This window comes from Labrus mixtus, chromosome 20 (genome assembly GCF_963584025.1).
Source record: "Labrus mixtus chromosome 20, fLabMix1.1, whole genome shotgun sequence".
NCBI lineage: Eukaryota > Metazoa > Chordata > Actinopteri > Labriformes > Labridae > Labrus > Labrus mixtus.
The window spans coordinates 16,930,830-16,945,866 of NC_083631.1; the positions used below are offsets into that span (position 1 = coordinate 16,930,830).

A 15,037-nucleotide genomic window follows, 5' to 3' on the forward strand; every position below is an offset into this window, starting at 1 on the left:
GTGGCTAATCATGTTTTGATTGACATCAACCTAGCCCCTCCCATAGTGCAAACAGGCCATGTCACCATCAGTGTAGCCTGTGGCATTAAGTTTGTGAGTCATCTGAGTCAGAATCAAAGCGGGACAAAGAAGAAAATTCAATAACACCACTTATGTAATGCTGTTAGTCATATTATAGTTAGCTGCATTGATTTAAATTCCCCCGTTTGTTGTAAAATATAAGAATTTAATGCTAAATGATGCTCTGTAGTGTGAGCTCGTTCTAATTTGTTACAAAGCTAAAATCATTTATTCAGATATATTCAGAAATCAAAAGCAACAAGTGCCCTTTGACCTGTCCATGAGGATAGGTTTGCAAGGACAATGTTAAGTCCATAAACGTAAATGTCTCCTAACAGTATGTTTAATAACAAAACCAGCAACGTATGCCAATAACAGTTCAAGTTTACGATGGGTGTTAAAGATGTGATTTTTTTTGATTTTTTTCATTTCAACCAGAGTAGGCCATTTTACCTCTCATGGATGAACTCCGACATCTCCTTCTGCATCTGTTTCCCCTTCAGCTGCTTCTGAACAAGAACCTCAAACCCCACAACGGAGGTCGCCCCCTGAGGGTCCTTTTTATCCGTCTGAGAAAGCGGAGGGTGACATCATACAGCTGAGAGCCAATCAACAGTCTGCTAACACAGTGAGTCCAGATCATAGACCATTTACAAGATTAATCAAATGAATATGATAGACTATATATATATAGAAGGAATATCATTCATATCCCAGACCATATGTGGAAGACTGATATCACTCATATAGATTTCATGAGAAGAGGATACAGCCTCTTGCTTTCAAAGTGAAACCAATGCTGCTGGGTCTTAAACCTGCATTCTTCCAAAGCTCCGCAGGGAACAGCAATGCTGGTTGTAAAAACTAGTGTAGAAGTCTCTGACAAAATGAGCGCACTTCTCAGGTTATTCATGACCTCGCTAAACTTTTTCCTATTGAGTTCATGGTTTTAATGTCAGTCATTCAACGTATTTAGTATGCTGACTTTTTTCGTCTCGCCTTTCTTCTTGTTGCAGTCGTGCACCTGAAATATCGTTTGCGGTTGAGTGTGCTCCTTTTTTTTTGTTGCTGTTTTTAATCTCAGTCCTGCGTTGATAAATTGCCACCATAAAGTCAGTCTGGATTGAATGTATCATCTCTCTTGTCCACATATGGTCACTACTGGTCTTAAAATAGTAATAATAATAATAATAATAATAATAGTATTTGACCAGGATGAAAGTGATGGACAAACTAACATGCGCTGTAGTGAAACACAATTCTTCTTGTTAGTATTATTAAGTGTGAAAAGCAGAACTGACCCAGAAGTAATCACAGTAACTCCAATCATTTGGTTTAAGCAGCTGCTGCTCTGGACCATCATCAGGAAGAGGAAAGGTCACCCCGTTTATCTGTGTAGACACACAAAGAAGAATCACAAGGAAACTGTTATGAACGTAAGAGCTGTGGATTCAAACAGGAGATGAAGTGACGTCTTTACGAGCGCTAAAAAGACAGATTTTCATGACAGTCATTCAGAGAAGTCAAATAGGGTCTGCATCATGAAGAAACATGAACATGTGCTTACCATCGAGAAGGCGAGAGAGAGAGAGATAGAGAGGGTGTGTGTCTCTCTGTGTGTGTGTGTGTGTGTGTGTGTGTGTGTGTGTGGGGGGGGGGGTTGTGTCATCTTATAAACAACCTTTCGTTCTGTTTCCCTCACGCTGGACACACAAACATCACACACACACACACACACACACACACACACACACGAGAACATATGTTCACTCAGTTTGAACTCCTCAGAGGCCTCACTTCCCCTCAGGCTGTAATTATGTAATATCACCATCTGTGTCACTTTGTCTTCATTTTTTTTCCTCTCTTATAGTACTCACACTAAAAACTTTAAAAAAAAAAAAAAAAAAAAAGAAGGAGTTTAGTGCTTTGACCTAAAATGAATCAAAAACAACATGGACACAGAAGAAGAAGAGTGTACGCCTGTCCGTGCAGGGCAGATACCCGTTCAGGTGTGTCTGATAGAAACTGATCAGTGGTCAGTTTATCAATTGATCTGATCATCATCTTACTGAGAGTGTTACACAAACACACATTCACACACATAAAAACAAATGAACACACACTGACCTCGTCATCATCTTTATATACAAGACTTGACACAAACACACAAAAACACAGTAGCATGCATGATGAGTAACTCTGTTATATAATCACCAACATGCACACAGCATGAACACACACACACTAATGTGGCATCTCTCCAAAATAACAAACACAGGATGAAAACGTGAAAATGTGATCTCTGCTGGGATTTATGTGAGCAGTGTCTTTCTCTGTGGGAAATCTCTGTCTCACAGGTCACTTATCATGGACACCAGATTTTCCACAACACCCCTCACTGAATGTTTATAATCAGATCACGGATTCCTTTCAATGTGCACACAGACACACACTCTCTATGTGCGCACAGACACACACTCTCTATGTGCACACAGACACACACTCGCTATGTGCACACAGACACACACTCTCTATGTGCACACAGACACACACTCTCTATGTGTGCACAGAAAAGCACAATCACACAGACTATATATATAAACCTGTGTGAAGATGTGAGCACACTTGGGCTTGTTTGTAGTCACAATGATGATGTTTGTGTGTGTCATTTTATCTGTGATGTTTCAGTTCAATAAAAAAAAAAAAAAAGAGGTACCATTCGGGACATTTTGTTCCCACTGTGTTTTTTTTTGTTACATACTGATATGACAGTTGTTTCCAGTTGCAGAACAAAATGTTTTATCATTTATTTATTTGGATTTATATTTTTAGCTTTTGCTTAGACACAATAAAATAAATAAATAAACACAGAAGAAGAAGAAGAAGAAGAAGAAGAAGAAGAAGAAGAAGAGATAAGAGGTGTAATGTGAGATAGCAATATTTTATAATCAATCTGTTTGAGTCAAACCTTTCAGAGAGACTGTGTGATGCTCTGCTGCTGTTGCTAAGCTACAAATTGCTTTTCACACACACATGCACACAATTTCACCACGATACAATCTCAGCCTTCCTCTGATCCTCTTCCTCCTCTCAGCAACAAACCAAAATGATTCTTTCTTTCTTTCCCCTCTCGACAGCAGCAACGAGTCACACAAAAACAAATAATAGCAACGGCCAATTATTTGTAACTAAACATTAAACAACAGGTGATGACTGTGAAGGTGAGAACAAGGTCACTTACGCTCTGTGAGTCATGTGACTTCTGTGAGCGTCCATTATAGCCTAACAGTTGTGGGTGTGAGCATCTCCATGACAACGGTTGAGGTTGTGTAACAGAGAACAAAAAAAAAAAAAAAAACACCTGACGTCTTGTTTGTGTTACAGATTGAATCAGTTACCTGTTTGTGCTTTAAGAAATATTTATAAAATATTAAAGTTCATTCTTTTTTTTTTTGGTTTGTATTTATATGGAATGAAATCTGTGTGATTTGTTAATCAGAGCTTGTTCAGAAAACAAAATGCATCCTCCACCTGAGATTCACCTGAAACCCCTGAACATTAAACACGATGAGCGAGCCGACCATCGATGATATAAAGAACAAAATCAGGTGATTCTCTTATTTTGTCGTCGGTCCCCCCATCTGATTCTATCATTGATCAGTGCTACTGCTGTCGTCACCATGGAAACTGGACCTGCTGCATCCTCACTGCTCCGCTGTTGCATGAAGGTTTAACATCAGCACCCCCCCCCCCCATACACACACACACACACACACAAAAACATACACGTCAGCTTCAGCCCCCCCCCCCCCCCATACTTTTCTTCTTCTTCATCATCATCTTTATAAAAAAATTACATAACCCAAGCTTCAGTCTGAATCTGAAGATGAAGATTCCCCTCTTACTCTCTGCAGCGCAAACACCATTCTGAACGGACAGTACAAAGCGTTCGATTCCCAAAAAAGGCCGTTGTGACCCGCTTTGCCCTGCTACTACTCGCTCTGGAGCTATGAGGAAGAGGAGGAAGAACGGAGCCACAAACACTGCCAAACAATCAGTGCCTCCCCCAGTCTCTCTCAGACACACACACACACACCCACACACTAACACACACACACACACACACACAGCCCAGAATGCATCAGGGCTGAAGACGACAGAGACAAGAACTTCTAATGAGGAGTAAACACAGAGGCACCAGAGAGGAAGAAGTGGGGGATGAAGATGAAGAGGATGGAGCTCCCAGTTAAAACTTTCGATAGAAAATTGAGAAAAAGAAGAAGAGAAAGGGAAAGAAGGCGAGGGAGGGGGTGAAGAGGAAAAGAGGAAGGTCCTGTGTGTGCTACAGAAACAGATGAAGATGAAGTGGTGAATAATGAGGATGATGAAGCTGAAGATGAAGGTCCTGGCTTTACTCACAGTGGTCTTGGTCTCCTTCACCTCATTGGTTGTCCTCTTGGCTGGGGAGACAGGGAGCTGGGGGGCTAGACAAGACGGGTCGTCAAAACTCTCCTCTGTGTCAAAACTGGCCTCCATCTTCATCATCCTCTTCCTCCTCCTGCTGCTTCCTCTCTCCTCCTCCTCTCCTCTGCACTGAACCTCGATTGCTCCTCCTCCTCACTCTTTCCCTCTCTCTCTTTCTGTCTCTCTCAGGCTGTGCAGCGGGTGGAGGAGTCGTGTGCAGGGGGAGGAGGTGTGAGGAAAAGGAGGGGGGTGTTGGTGTGATGAAGTGTATCCTCGGGTGAAGCTGCTGTCAGAGGAGGTTTTCAGGATGCTGCCAGTGATGGGATCTGCATCCCTCCCTTTCAACATGCACCTTCCTCACCTCCCTCTACCTGTGTCTGTGCACACACAGAGGGGGGGGGGGGGGGGGGGGTGACTGTGGTGTTGGAATGATGGATGGAGGTGTTGGAGCAGAAGGACAAAGACTTGATGAAAAGAAAACAAAAGGAAGAAGAATAACAGAGGGAGCATAAAAAAAAGTGGGGGGGGGGGGGATTTTAATGCTTCTTGCCCTGCCTCCCACCCCGGAGAAGGCATATGGTGAGGGGGGAGAAAAGAGGAGGAGGCTGGTTTGATGTAAACGGTTGAATAATGATCTCTACAGACCGCTTATGATCAAAACTGGAGGAGGAGAAAAAGGCAGCCAATCAGGGCGCAGCCTTTGTGTGTGTGTGTATGCATATATATGTGTGTGTTTAGACTGAGCTTCATGCAGACAAAACACGGTCATTTCACTGTTTTTGTATTTATCTCTTTTAAAAACAGATATATCTCCATCAAGCTGACTTTTGTGTGATTTTTTTAATCTAATTTCCAAACATTAAAGAGTTGTGGTAATGTCTACCTCTAACAGAAGCATTACCATTGTGCTAAAACAAAGGAAAATAAAATTCCCCCAAAACAGCCTGATCTCCTAAAAACTCACTTGAATGTGATATTTTTTAATTAAACAGCTTCTCTCTGTTTAAAAAAAAAGTATAATTTTTTCAGTTTAGCATTTTATAAAGTCTTCAGATTCTTTTGGTTTGGAGAAATTGTATCTCACATCCAAAGGTTCTTTGTCTTTCAGTGACGTATTTTGTCAGGTGTGGGGTTCTGGCACAGGCAGATGGAGGAGGTCTTACAACGAAATACAAAAAAGGGCAAAAACAAAAGGTTTAAAGTGACTTCATCAAGAAATTAAATGTCCATCAAAACATGTACTTGCAAAAAGAGACAGCTCTCTCCAATGTTTTAAATTTGGACTGAAGTACCAATTTTAAACACAATGTGTCAGAGGTACATATTGCTCCTATTAACACATGGATGGTGCAACAAGCTTAAGCAGTTCACGTCCTGCTTTCAGCTTAAATGTTTCTTCCTTGTCTGTGACTCATCAGCTGTCTGCTCACAGTGCATCAAACACACACACGCGCACACACACACACACACACACACGCACACACGCACGCACGCCTACAGGAACAGGAGGAGACCACAAAAATAACGAGGACCGTCACTTATGCCACAGGGAGGGTTGGGAAAACTTTGGCCTTTGACCTCTGATGACTTCAGTTTGTGTTATTAAATCAGCAGCAGCAGGTCTGCACACATGACTAACAGAGAGTCACGTAAATATTAAGAAATTATTGAATAACTGAAGAAATGTATTTTTTTCTTAAATGAAAACAGATTTCCAGGTTTCACAAATCCTATATTGGTACAAATCTGGAGTAGTTTAAAGCTGGAAAAAGAAGTGATCAGGAAGATATTTAAAGTCAGGGAAATGTTTCAAGTCAGGCTAGTTTTAATCTTTGGGGTTCATTTTACAATGACAATAACTTTTATATTTAGAATCCTTTAAACTGTGTCTCTTTATTTCTATTTATGTCGTCTGTGTCTGTCCCTCTCTTTTCAGGCTGATTCATCTATGTGGGACGGGTTTCTTCATCACAATGACTTTCTCTGTAAGGAGTTTGTCTTCCAGCTTATTTGTTTAAATCATGCCGATTTCTATATTCAGGCTAATTTCATAACACAAGTGACTTTTATCTCTCCAGGCTGCTTTTCATTATCATGATTAGTCATCTCAAAATTATCTTTTATAATCAGAATGAATATTTCAGCAGGGTGATTTTCCCTCTTCAGAAGAACTGTAATAATCAGGACTATTTTGATAACCAGGAAGATCTGTCTCTTCAGCCAGTTTTCTTTTATTTGACTTTGACTGTCGGGTCAGCAGGACCAGTGGGTACATGTTGTGTTTGAATTCTTGCTTTTTAATTGATCAGCTGATATGTTGTTGTTGTTGTTGTTGTTCTGGCTTGTTTTACTGTGCTTGTAATCTCGACGGCATAGAAAATGAGGGAAACCTCCATGTCCTTTCAAGAATAATTAAAGGTTTGATTGATTGATTGATTCTAAATTGCGTCATATATACTTTTTATGTGTGCATATCTGTTACAATGTGATAATTACAATCCAGCTTGACTCAATAAAGTGAATTCCTAATTTTCTGCATTTTATGTAAATACTGTAAAAAAGACTGAAGGTAACAAATGTACTTCATTTCTTTATTTTTCTTTAGATATCAGTCCAACAAGGAAACCTTGAACAATCAACCTGCTACATCTTCAAAGAGATTCATTTGAACACATTGAAAATAAATGTTCCACAATGTATCGTGTTTTGTTTCCTCGTCTCCTTCACTTAATAGAAGTTGAATAAAAGTGTTATTTTTGGCAATAATAAGTTGTTGTTGTTTTTTTTTTGCCAGTTTGGCCCCACCACTTGGTTGTAGACTGAAATATCTCAACAACTGTGAATTCAGTGTTAACCGTTTATTAGCAGGATATAGCATGCTAAACCACACACAGACATCATAGCTGCTTTAGTACTGGCAATGTCACATTATTTACATGTGATGTTATCATTTAGCTTTGCATAAACGAAAACACCTAGGCAGACAATGCAAATGTAATATGTGGTAAAAAAATTTTTTTTTTTTTATTTAATACTTGAAGGAAGACAAACAAAAGGATAAAAGTCATTTAGGGTAACTCTGTAATTGATCCTAAAACAGTAGAGACAGAAATATAACTTGAAAAGCCTCAGATCAGGACTTTGTCTCATCAGCTCATTTGGTCATTAAATACACATTATTATTAATCAGAGCACTAGAGCAACTGTTAAATTAAAGGAAACTTAAAAAGGTTCACCTGGAATGTCACTGTGGTGCTTCAAATTAAAACATGAGCCTAAATATCACAGTTCATAACTCTGTCGGTTTGCTCAGTTGAGACAGTGCTCTCCTCTTGTCTCTGTAGACATCATAAGAAGTGAATGTAACCAATATGAGGACATTTGTTTGTGGTATTGAGGCTGTTGCCATTCCTTTTTTGGAATCAGAGGTGACCATATTTGCATAATATTCTTATTTACAATCAATGTTTTCTTCTAGTTAAGAGTGGAGAATAACTGTGGTAAAAAAAAATTCTAAAACAACAACAAAAGAAAAAACAAAGAAGAACCTAAGGTAAGGCTCAGCCGAGGAAGGTTGAGATGAAGACGCTGGTGTCCAAGTTGAGAGTGGCGTGCCACCAGTGGTCAGGAAAATACAGAACCTGACGGGAAAATGTATTCTGTTAGTAAATTAAGGAGGATTTATAAAACTTTTCAACCTTCAAATAGTAGTTTCAGGGAGACGACGGCATCTCTGCCATCTGCCCTTATTGGTTAAGTTATATTATTTTTTAAATTCTTATAATGTGTTGCTATGCAATAGTCAATAAAATTAGCGGTGAACTTCACTATAAAATGCCTTTCATGAAGACCTTAATCACTAATACAAAGTTGAATATTGTCTTTGATATGAAGAAGAGTTTGTTTTACAGGCTCATCACTGAATCTTTTATCAAGTCAGACAATATTGATCCTGATCTAAAGATGTTGTAAACAAACTGAACCATGATCTGTGTGCTTACCTCTCCAGGCCTGATGGTGCACTCCAGCGGGGCCTCCACCTCGGGCAGATTGGGGTAGGTCTCCATCAACCAGGACAGAGTGGTCCGGTTCGGATGGAAATGAGGCTCCTGGTCTGGTGGGTAGAGGAACCAGCGCTGTGCAATCACAGCTGAATCAGTCACTTAAAATACATGATGCTCTGACATTCATCAGTATTATTTTGTCAGGTTAAATGCATGCATGTTGTTAGCTTTTTCACCTTTCTTCCATAGATGACCTCAGAGTAACCAGGACCATGCCAGTGAAAGGGGACTCCTGTCCCTGGACCTGCAGACAAAGAGAATGGATGTGATGGTCACTGCTGCTGTTTGAGTTTCTCCAGTTAGTAAATATCATTTACATATTTGAGACAACATAAAGGTCAAAAGAAACAAATCAGCATTAAAACTTCACAACATGAAAACTAAAGTAGAGGTTGGCGATATGGGAAAAATATCATATCACAATTTGTTTTGGGGCAAAATCATGATTTTTTTCATACTGATCTTTAGACAAATTTGTTAGTCACTGACCAGTTCAACCAAACTTATTTCCCTGTATAATGTTTTTAAATGCACAAAAACTGCGCTGACAAGTTTAGTCTATTTGAAAAAACATCTTTGTAGGAGGTCTGGAGGTCTCTCACCCCTGAACATTTTAGCAACAGAAATGTCTTTCCCTCAATTCGATCAATATTTATGCACAATTTGAAGGTTTTCCTCACCACTTTGAAATTATGATTTAGTTATGTGTCCTCTTTTTATGTTCATCAGGAACATTTTCACGCAGTGATGCATTCATTTAAAAACATGTGGACTTCAAGTTCTTGTGTTTCTGTTCTATTTTAGCCCCGCAGAGTTCCTACAGCTGGAGCCTCATACAGGCTCTGCAGCCTTTGTTGTTGTTTTTATGACATCATTGGACTAACTTTAGTTTAGTTTATATATAATCAAACATAATACAGAATGTGTTCATTCTGTGACACATGATCAAAGTAAGTTTTACTGACAGAAGAGTTTAATTCATAGAGGGGGCGGGACATTGTTGATTGACAGACAGACAGTCACCATGGTTACTCACTCTAACCTGCCTGCTGCTTTGTAACGTCGTTTAGTGTAATCCCTATAAATTCAGTTATCACAACAGGTGATAGTCACTTTTAAGGTTCACGGGCAGCTGTGGCTCAGTTGGTAGAGTCGTCGCCTCTCAACCGGAAGGTCAAGGATTCGATCCCCAGCTGAGCAACAAGTCCAATGTGTCCTTGGGCAAGACACTTAAACCTGCATTGCATTGCTGCATTCCCGCTGCTTCGTGGCGGTGTATGAACGGTTTAGTGTTGTACTTACTCTCTGATGTACGTCGCTTTGGATAAAAGCGTCTGCTAAGTGAATTGTAGAATTAAAAACTGAGAGAGAGCAGGAAACACCGACAGCAGCATTTTAAACACCGGGGTTATATCTTTCATCACTGACTGTCTGAGCTCCGATCTGTCTAACTCTCTGCAGACTATGAACGTCTGTCCGGCTCGTTAAAAGGTTTCTTGTGTCGCTATCTGAGATGTAAATTTAACTATGCAAATAAGTTAACTGTTGCTCACGCCATGTTGTTTTTGCGGAATTTACTTTTAAGTTTCGTTTTCACAGCTGCGGAGCAAAAAAGGAGGGGGTGAGACGCGTCTGTGTCGGAATATAAACTGCGGCATGATAGAATAAACACATTAGCCCGGTTCTACGATCTCCCTGCTTTGGCAGATCGTCAGCAAGTTAAAATTCTTCACGATCTAAGATCGTTATATCGGCCACCACTACACTAAAGGTTTTGTTTTTTTTCTGCTTATGGTGACTGACAACATTACAAGAAGGGTTGAGTGAGAGATATGTTGAACTTGATAAAGAGCAACATCTGTTTTTAACCCTTTTCCCGCCGCTTTCAAAGTGTGTCATGCCTCCCCTGGGGGGCGCCAGAGGACATGGAGAGGTGGAAAAAAACAACAGATAAAATAAGTGTAAACATATGGTTCTCTCACTTCTGCAATTTGTTTTCAAAGAACGGATCCATCTTTAGTAGTGGAGTGAGCAAAAAAACAAAGTAAGTATCAATTTAAGTCGTCAGTACCACATCTCTCCAAAAAGCCTAAAAAAGTATCATCTCCCTCACTTTAACTTACCTGAGTGGGTGCAGAGTTTTATAGAGATTTTAAAAAAGTAGGGTGGTGGGCGTGTTTCTTTTTTTTTTATGGCCTTACAGGGGAGGGTCACTTCACTGGAGAACACAGGAGTTGCTGGTCTACTGCCACTTAATTCTTTACATTGTTTTGAAATGTAACATAAACACAGAAGTATCTTGGAGCTGCTATCTTACTATAGCTGCAGATTCTCAGTCTGGTTTTAAATCTGCAGAATAATAACTGACCTGCAATCCCGAAGCTGTATGCTCCGCTGGTGTGAGGTAAGACGTACGGCGGAGACTTGTAGTAATCAAACAAACTCTGCCACTCGGTGAAGTTGTTGTCTCCAAAAAAATACAGCGTGTCTGTAGATGGGAGAGACAAACCCACAAGTCTAAGGTCAACTGGAAAAACGTACATTTTATGATTCCAATACATCCTTTACTTTTTAGAGTGGAGCTCATTAGGAATATGTTTAAGCTTTTTAGGTCGGGTGGAATCAGTTATATCTGAACCAGTTCGCCTGTTTCCATCAACACTTGTTGGTTTTCTGTTTGCGTGGCAAACCGAGGAGCGTCCCAAACTGTGGGGTTGCCTTAAAACTGCCTATGAAAACAGACCATTCCAGAGCAGAATCTAAAGTTAGAAGGAGGACATACTGGCTGCTGCATTGTTATCAGAGAAGTCCGCACTTCAACAGAACATGCCTCCTTAATGTCTGATGATATAGTATTTACTTGATTCAGTAAATATCTTGCATATTGGTTCTTCAATGTTTGGTTCTGAGCCTGCTAAAAAAACACTGTAGAAAAAGGATGGATGGAGTTAGGGAAATCGATGTAACTCACCGCTGCCAAGTGTGTCCACAGATTGAGGTCTTAGAAAAATGTCCACATATTCCTGCAACGGGACGTCCACTGGAACAAAGACATCCCGGTGAGTAATTGAATGAAAGTAAGAATCCAAGCTGGTTAATAAGGTGACATGCAGACTATGACAGCAGAAGAACATGATGGGTGTTAGACATGCATACCTTTCTTGTAAGAGTAAGTGTTAGCTGTGCTGAGCCGCACTCTCCTCTCTCCATATTCCTCTAGTAATCTTGACTTGGAACATAATGTCCTGAATTTCTAAAACAAAGTCATTATAAAGAAAGATTACTGACTGTATGTCTAAAAGTTTTGGGATACTTTTTGTTGTTGCAGCTATTACGAAAACACACTAATGTGTAAATGCAGCAAGTAACTCAGGAAGAATCCAACCGGCAGACACATGTGGGCAAATTGTATTCGACTCCACATGTGATGTTCTCGATGTGTTCATCATAGTTGGATTTTTCACTTAGCAGATATTACAACTGCAACTACAATATTCATCCACACAACTTCCTGTTGTGTGCAAGCAGAGCATTATTCAGAAACGTTTGAATACATACTGTGTTATCGGTCAGGCCTCTCAGGATCACTGGTCTGCTGTAGGCATATCTGGGGGAAACAATTGTTCAGCAGGTTTAAGATAACACTTCCCTCATAAAGGTTGTATAAAAAGATGATGAAAGTGAAGTTTTGAAAGTGAAGTGAACGCTTCAGTGCCTTAAACCTAAATTCTTTCCAATGGCCATTACGAGGCAACTTCACTAGTTGCAAAAATAAGTCCAACTACATAGAGGTCTATGAGAAAATGATCCCATTTCAGTTGTTATACTACTTGAGTAAACATATCTCAAATGAGTTTTCAATCACTGTTTTTATAAGTGGTTAGCTGTGTTTTCAAGAGGTACATTTAGTTTAAACTCTGTTTTCTGATATCACAGTTAGTGTGTGACGACCCTGGCTACAAACTACTACAAACTACTACAAACTACTATTGGACGCAGTGTGCACTATGTACTGCTTACTGCACTTAACAGTCAGTACGGTATGTACTATGTAGAATGACTGCCAGTCTGCTGTATGCAAGGTCCGGTTAAGCAGGTTTTCTAACCCTGGAATGCATAAGTTAACAACAGTCCAGCTGACAGCAAACACACCTACAGTGTATCATCAACAACTTGGAAGTAAAACTCGGAAATTCGGAAAAAAATTTGGTGCCCGATTTGCCGACTTGACGTCAGAATCGTCATCACACGAGGGGCAAAATATGTTTTTTTTTTATGTTAACATCAATGTTGACTTTCCACAAATCTTCTTGGTAGCATCAACGCTGTTTCTTTTTTTCTGTTGTTACAACATTCAGACTTCACGACCTGAAATCACGTGAACACACGGAAGAACGAAAGAACGACTTCCCCACTCGGAAACCTCGGACGACCCTGTTTCCGAGTTTCCGAGGAGAAATATCTTTCTGTGATCTCTCTGTGGTTGTTAAAGTCATAGACTGCAGCCCAAACCCAAAAGAACAAGAATGTTTAGTTATTGAAAATTCAGATACCTCTCCTTTAATACACAAAGACATCAGGGAATCACACTTTGGGGGTGAGGAGGAGTAACGGTGTCGTAAAAATATTACCACCAAAAAACATACCTTTCAATAAATTGTCGATATGAGAGTAGAGAGCTGTCCAACACGTCGATGTTACAAGGACCTTCATCTTGTAATCTGAAATCTGAGATTACAGACCTGAAAAACGAAGAGAAAGACGTGAAGATGAGCACAAAGAATTCTGCTATTTAAGAGCTGAATAAAGTGCTGCAAAATAATCACAAACACACACTTTTAGAATCAAGTTAAAAATTCCAGTAGTAGTTCATTCCATAGATAGTATTATTATTATTATTATTATTATTATTATTATTATTAATAATAATAATAATAATGTTATATAATAATGTTAAATAATATTAATTATTATTATTAATAATAATAATAATTATTATTATTATAATAAAGAATTAATAATTTATTATTATTATTATTATTATTATCATTATTATTAATAATAATAATGTTATATAATAATGTTAAATAATATTTATTATTATTATTATTATTATTATTATTATTATTAATAATAATAATAATTATCAATAATAATGATAATGATAATGATAATAATAATAATAATAAAATTAGCTGCTTGAGCATTCATCATAGGCACATGGTCGGTGTCAAATGTAGGCTCCTATTATTCCCATCCATTCGTAACTCTTTTTTTTACGTCCCTGTGAGATCTGAACGTCTCATGTATGTCTATGTAATGTTTAATAGTGTCGGAATTTTTAAATTGGGTTGTTTTAAGGTCCACAGATGAGAACTAGCAGAGTTTGGGGATAGTTTGTGCAAGCAGTAGCCTACAAAGGGATTTAGCAGCAAAATCTTAAACAGTAAATGGTCATCCCTTTTCACACAATAGTCCAATATTTAACAATATGTTTTATATTAATGCATCACCTCACTCATCGTGGATAAGTTTGGTGTTGACACTCACCAGCCGCCTCCGTCGTCTGACTGCCGCTCTGCTTTTAGCGCAATGAAACATAACAGAACAAACTGTGTACAGGTGTTATATACAACTTTTTGAAATTCCATTCAAATGAACACTCGCTGCAATTCACATAGAACTAAAAACTAGGTAAAAATCAGGTAAAAACACAGCTCATTTGAGGTAGAACCGTTGTATTTTCCCAGAGCGTGAGCCGTCTTCCCACTTCCTGTAGCTCGTCCAATCAGAAAACAACACACTAGTATGACCGTGCGCGGCGTTCACGCTCAATGGGAACTACGAACATCTCCCGTAAAACTGTGCTTAGTAATACATTACTGTAATGGTGCAGGAAGATGCTTTAGATACTTTATATACATCTTAAGAAAGGTCGTATGGGCTGTAAAAAATAAAGTACAATTAACTATAGTCCTGCATTAGAAATATAACTTTTAGAAAAAAACAGGTAGGAATAGTTATAGAGAAATCTACTTGAAAAGAGTACCCAATGCTTAAGAGGAGCGTGACCAGATAAGTGGCTCGGGGTGGCATGGGCTCCCTTTAAAATCTGATTGGCCACCCCAGTTACCACCAAAAACTCCAAATCCATGAAAAAAATGGCAAGGAAGAACTCGCACACTGTCTAACTTATCTCTAACTTAGTTGCAAATAAATTTATTTTTGCAAGTTAGACAGCGTACAGGAGCTTACATGAAGTTTTCCAAGTACTCAAAATTGTGTCTTTGCACATACATCTTTTTTTGAGTGCTTTAAGTATCAAGCTAAGATTTAAAGGTAGAAACAGTAAAAATAATAATAATAATAATTTGTGTGCGTGTGCCCACAAACGTAATGCCAACCCTGTATGAGTCAGTGACCAAGTTTAAAGAGTCTGAACGTCTTGT

At 39.0% G+C, this 15,037-nt stretch overlaps 3 protein-coding genes across 3 annotated transcripts in view; 1 reads left to right on the forward strand and 2 right to left on the reverse strand.

Annotated features, from left to right (window-relative positions):
- Positions 1–4,675, reverse strand: part of gas7a (growth arrest-specific 7a) — a 10,284-nt gene extending 5,609 nt beyond the window's left edge. The window contains exons 1-3 of the mRNA XM_061065582.1: positions 4,480–4,675; positions 1,362–1,451; positions 514–629 (exon numbers count right to left, since the gene is read on the reverse strand). Of these exons, the coding sequence (XP_060921565.1) occupies positions 514–629; positions 1,362–1,451; positions 4,480–4,605 (332 nt within the window). The 5' untranslated portion in view covers positions 4,606–4,675. The remainder of the gene's footprint in view (positions 1–513; positions 630–1,361; positions 1,452–4,479) is intronic.
- The window catches only part of nupr1b (nuclear protein 1b), a 155,369-nt gene continuing 143,267 nt past the window's right edge, over positions 2,936–15,037 (forward strand). Inside the window, exon 1 of the mRNA XM_061065600.1 lies at positions 2,936–2,979. The gene's annotated coding sequence lies outside the window, so the exon portion shown is untranslated. The remainder of the gene's footprint in view (positions 2,980–15,037) is intronic.
- On the reverse strand, positions 7,102–14,521 carry jmjd8 (jumonji domain containing 8). The gene is made up of 9 exons (XM_061065590.1): positions 14,139–14,521; positions 13,235–13,330; positions 12,147–12,195; positions 11,745–11,841; positions 11,560–11,628; positions 10,957–11,076; positions 8,765–8,832; positions 8,526–8,660; positions 7,102–8,165 (listed from the first exon to the last, which is right to left on the reverse strand). The coding sequence occupies exons 1-9, from the start codon at positions 14,237–14,239 to the stop codon at positions 8,085–8,087; spliced, it is 816 nt and encodes a 271-aa protein (XP_060921573.1). The 5' UTR covers positions 14,240–14,521; the 3' UTR covers positions 7,102–8,084.

Excerpts from the sequence above, each read along its gene's own strand:
- jmjd8 (XM_061065590.1), bottom strand. The coding sequence starts at position 14,239 with ATGGAATTTCAAAAAGTTGTATATAACACCTGTACACAGTTTGTTCTG. Across the intron at positions 11,077-11,559 it reads TGTGGACACACTTGGCAGCG|ACACGCTGTATTTTTTTGGA; the intron begins GTGAGTTACATC and ends TCCCATCTACAG. Across the intron at positions 8,166-8,525 it reads GCACCATCAGGCCTGGAGAG|GTTCTGTATTTTCCTGACCA; the intron begins GTAAGCACACAG and ends TTTTCCCGTCAG.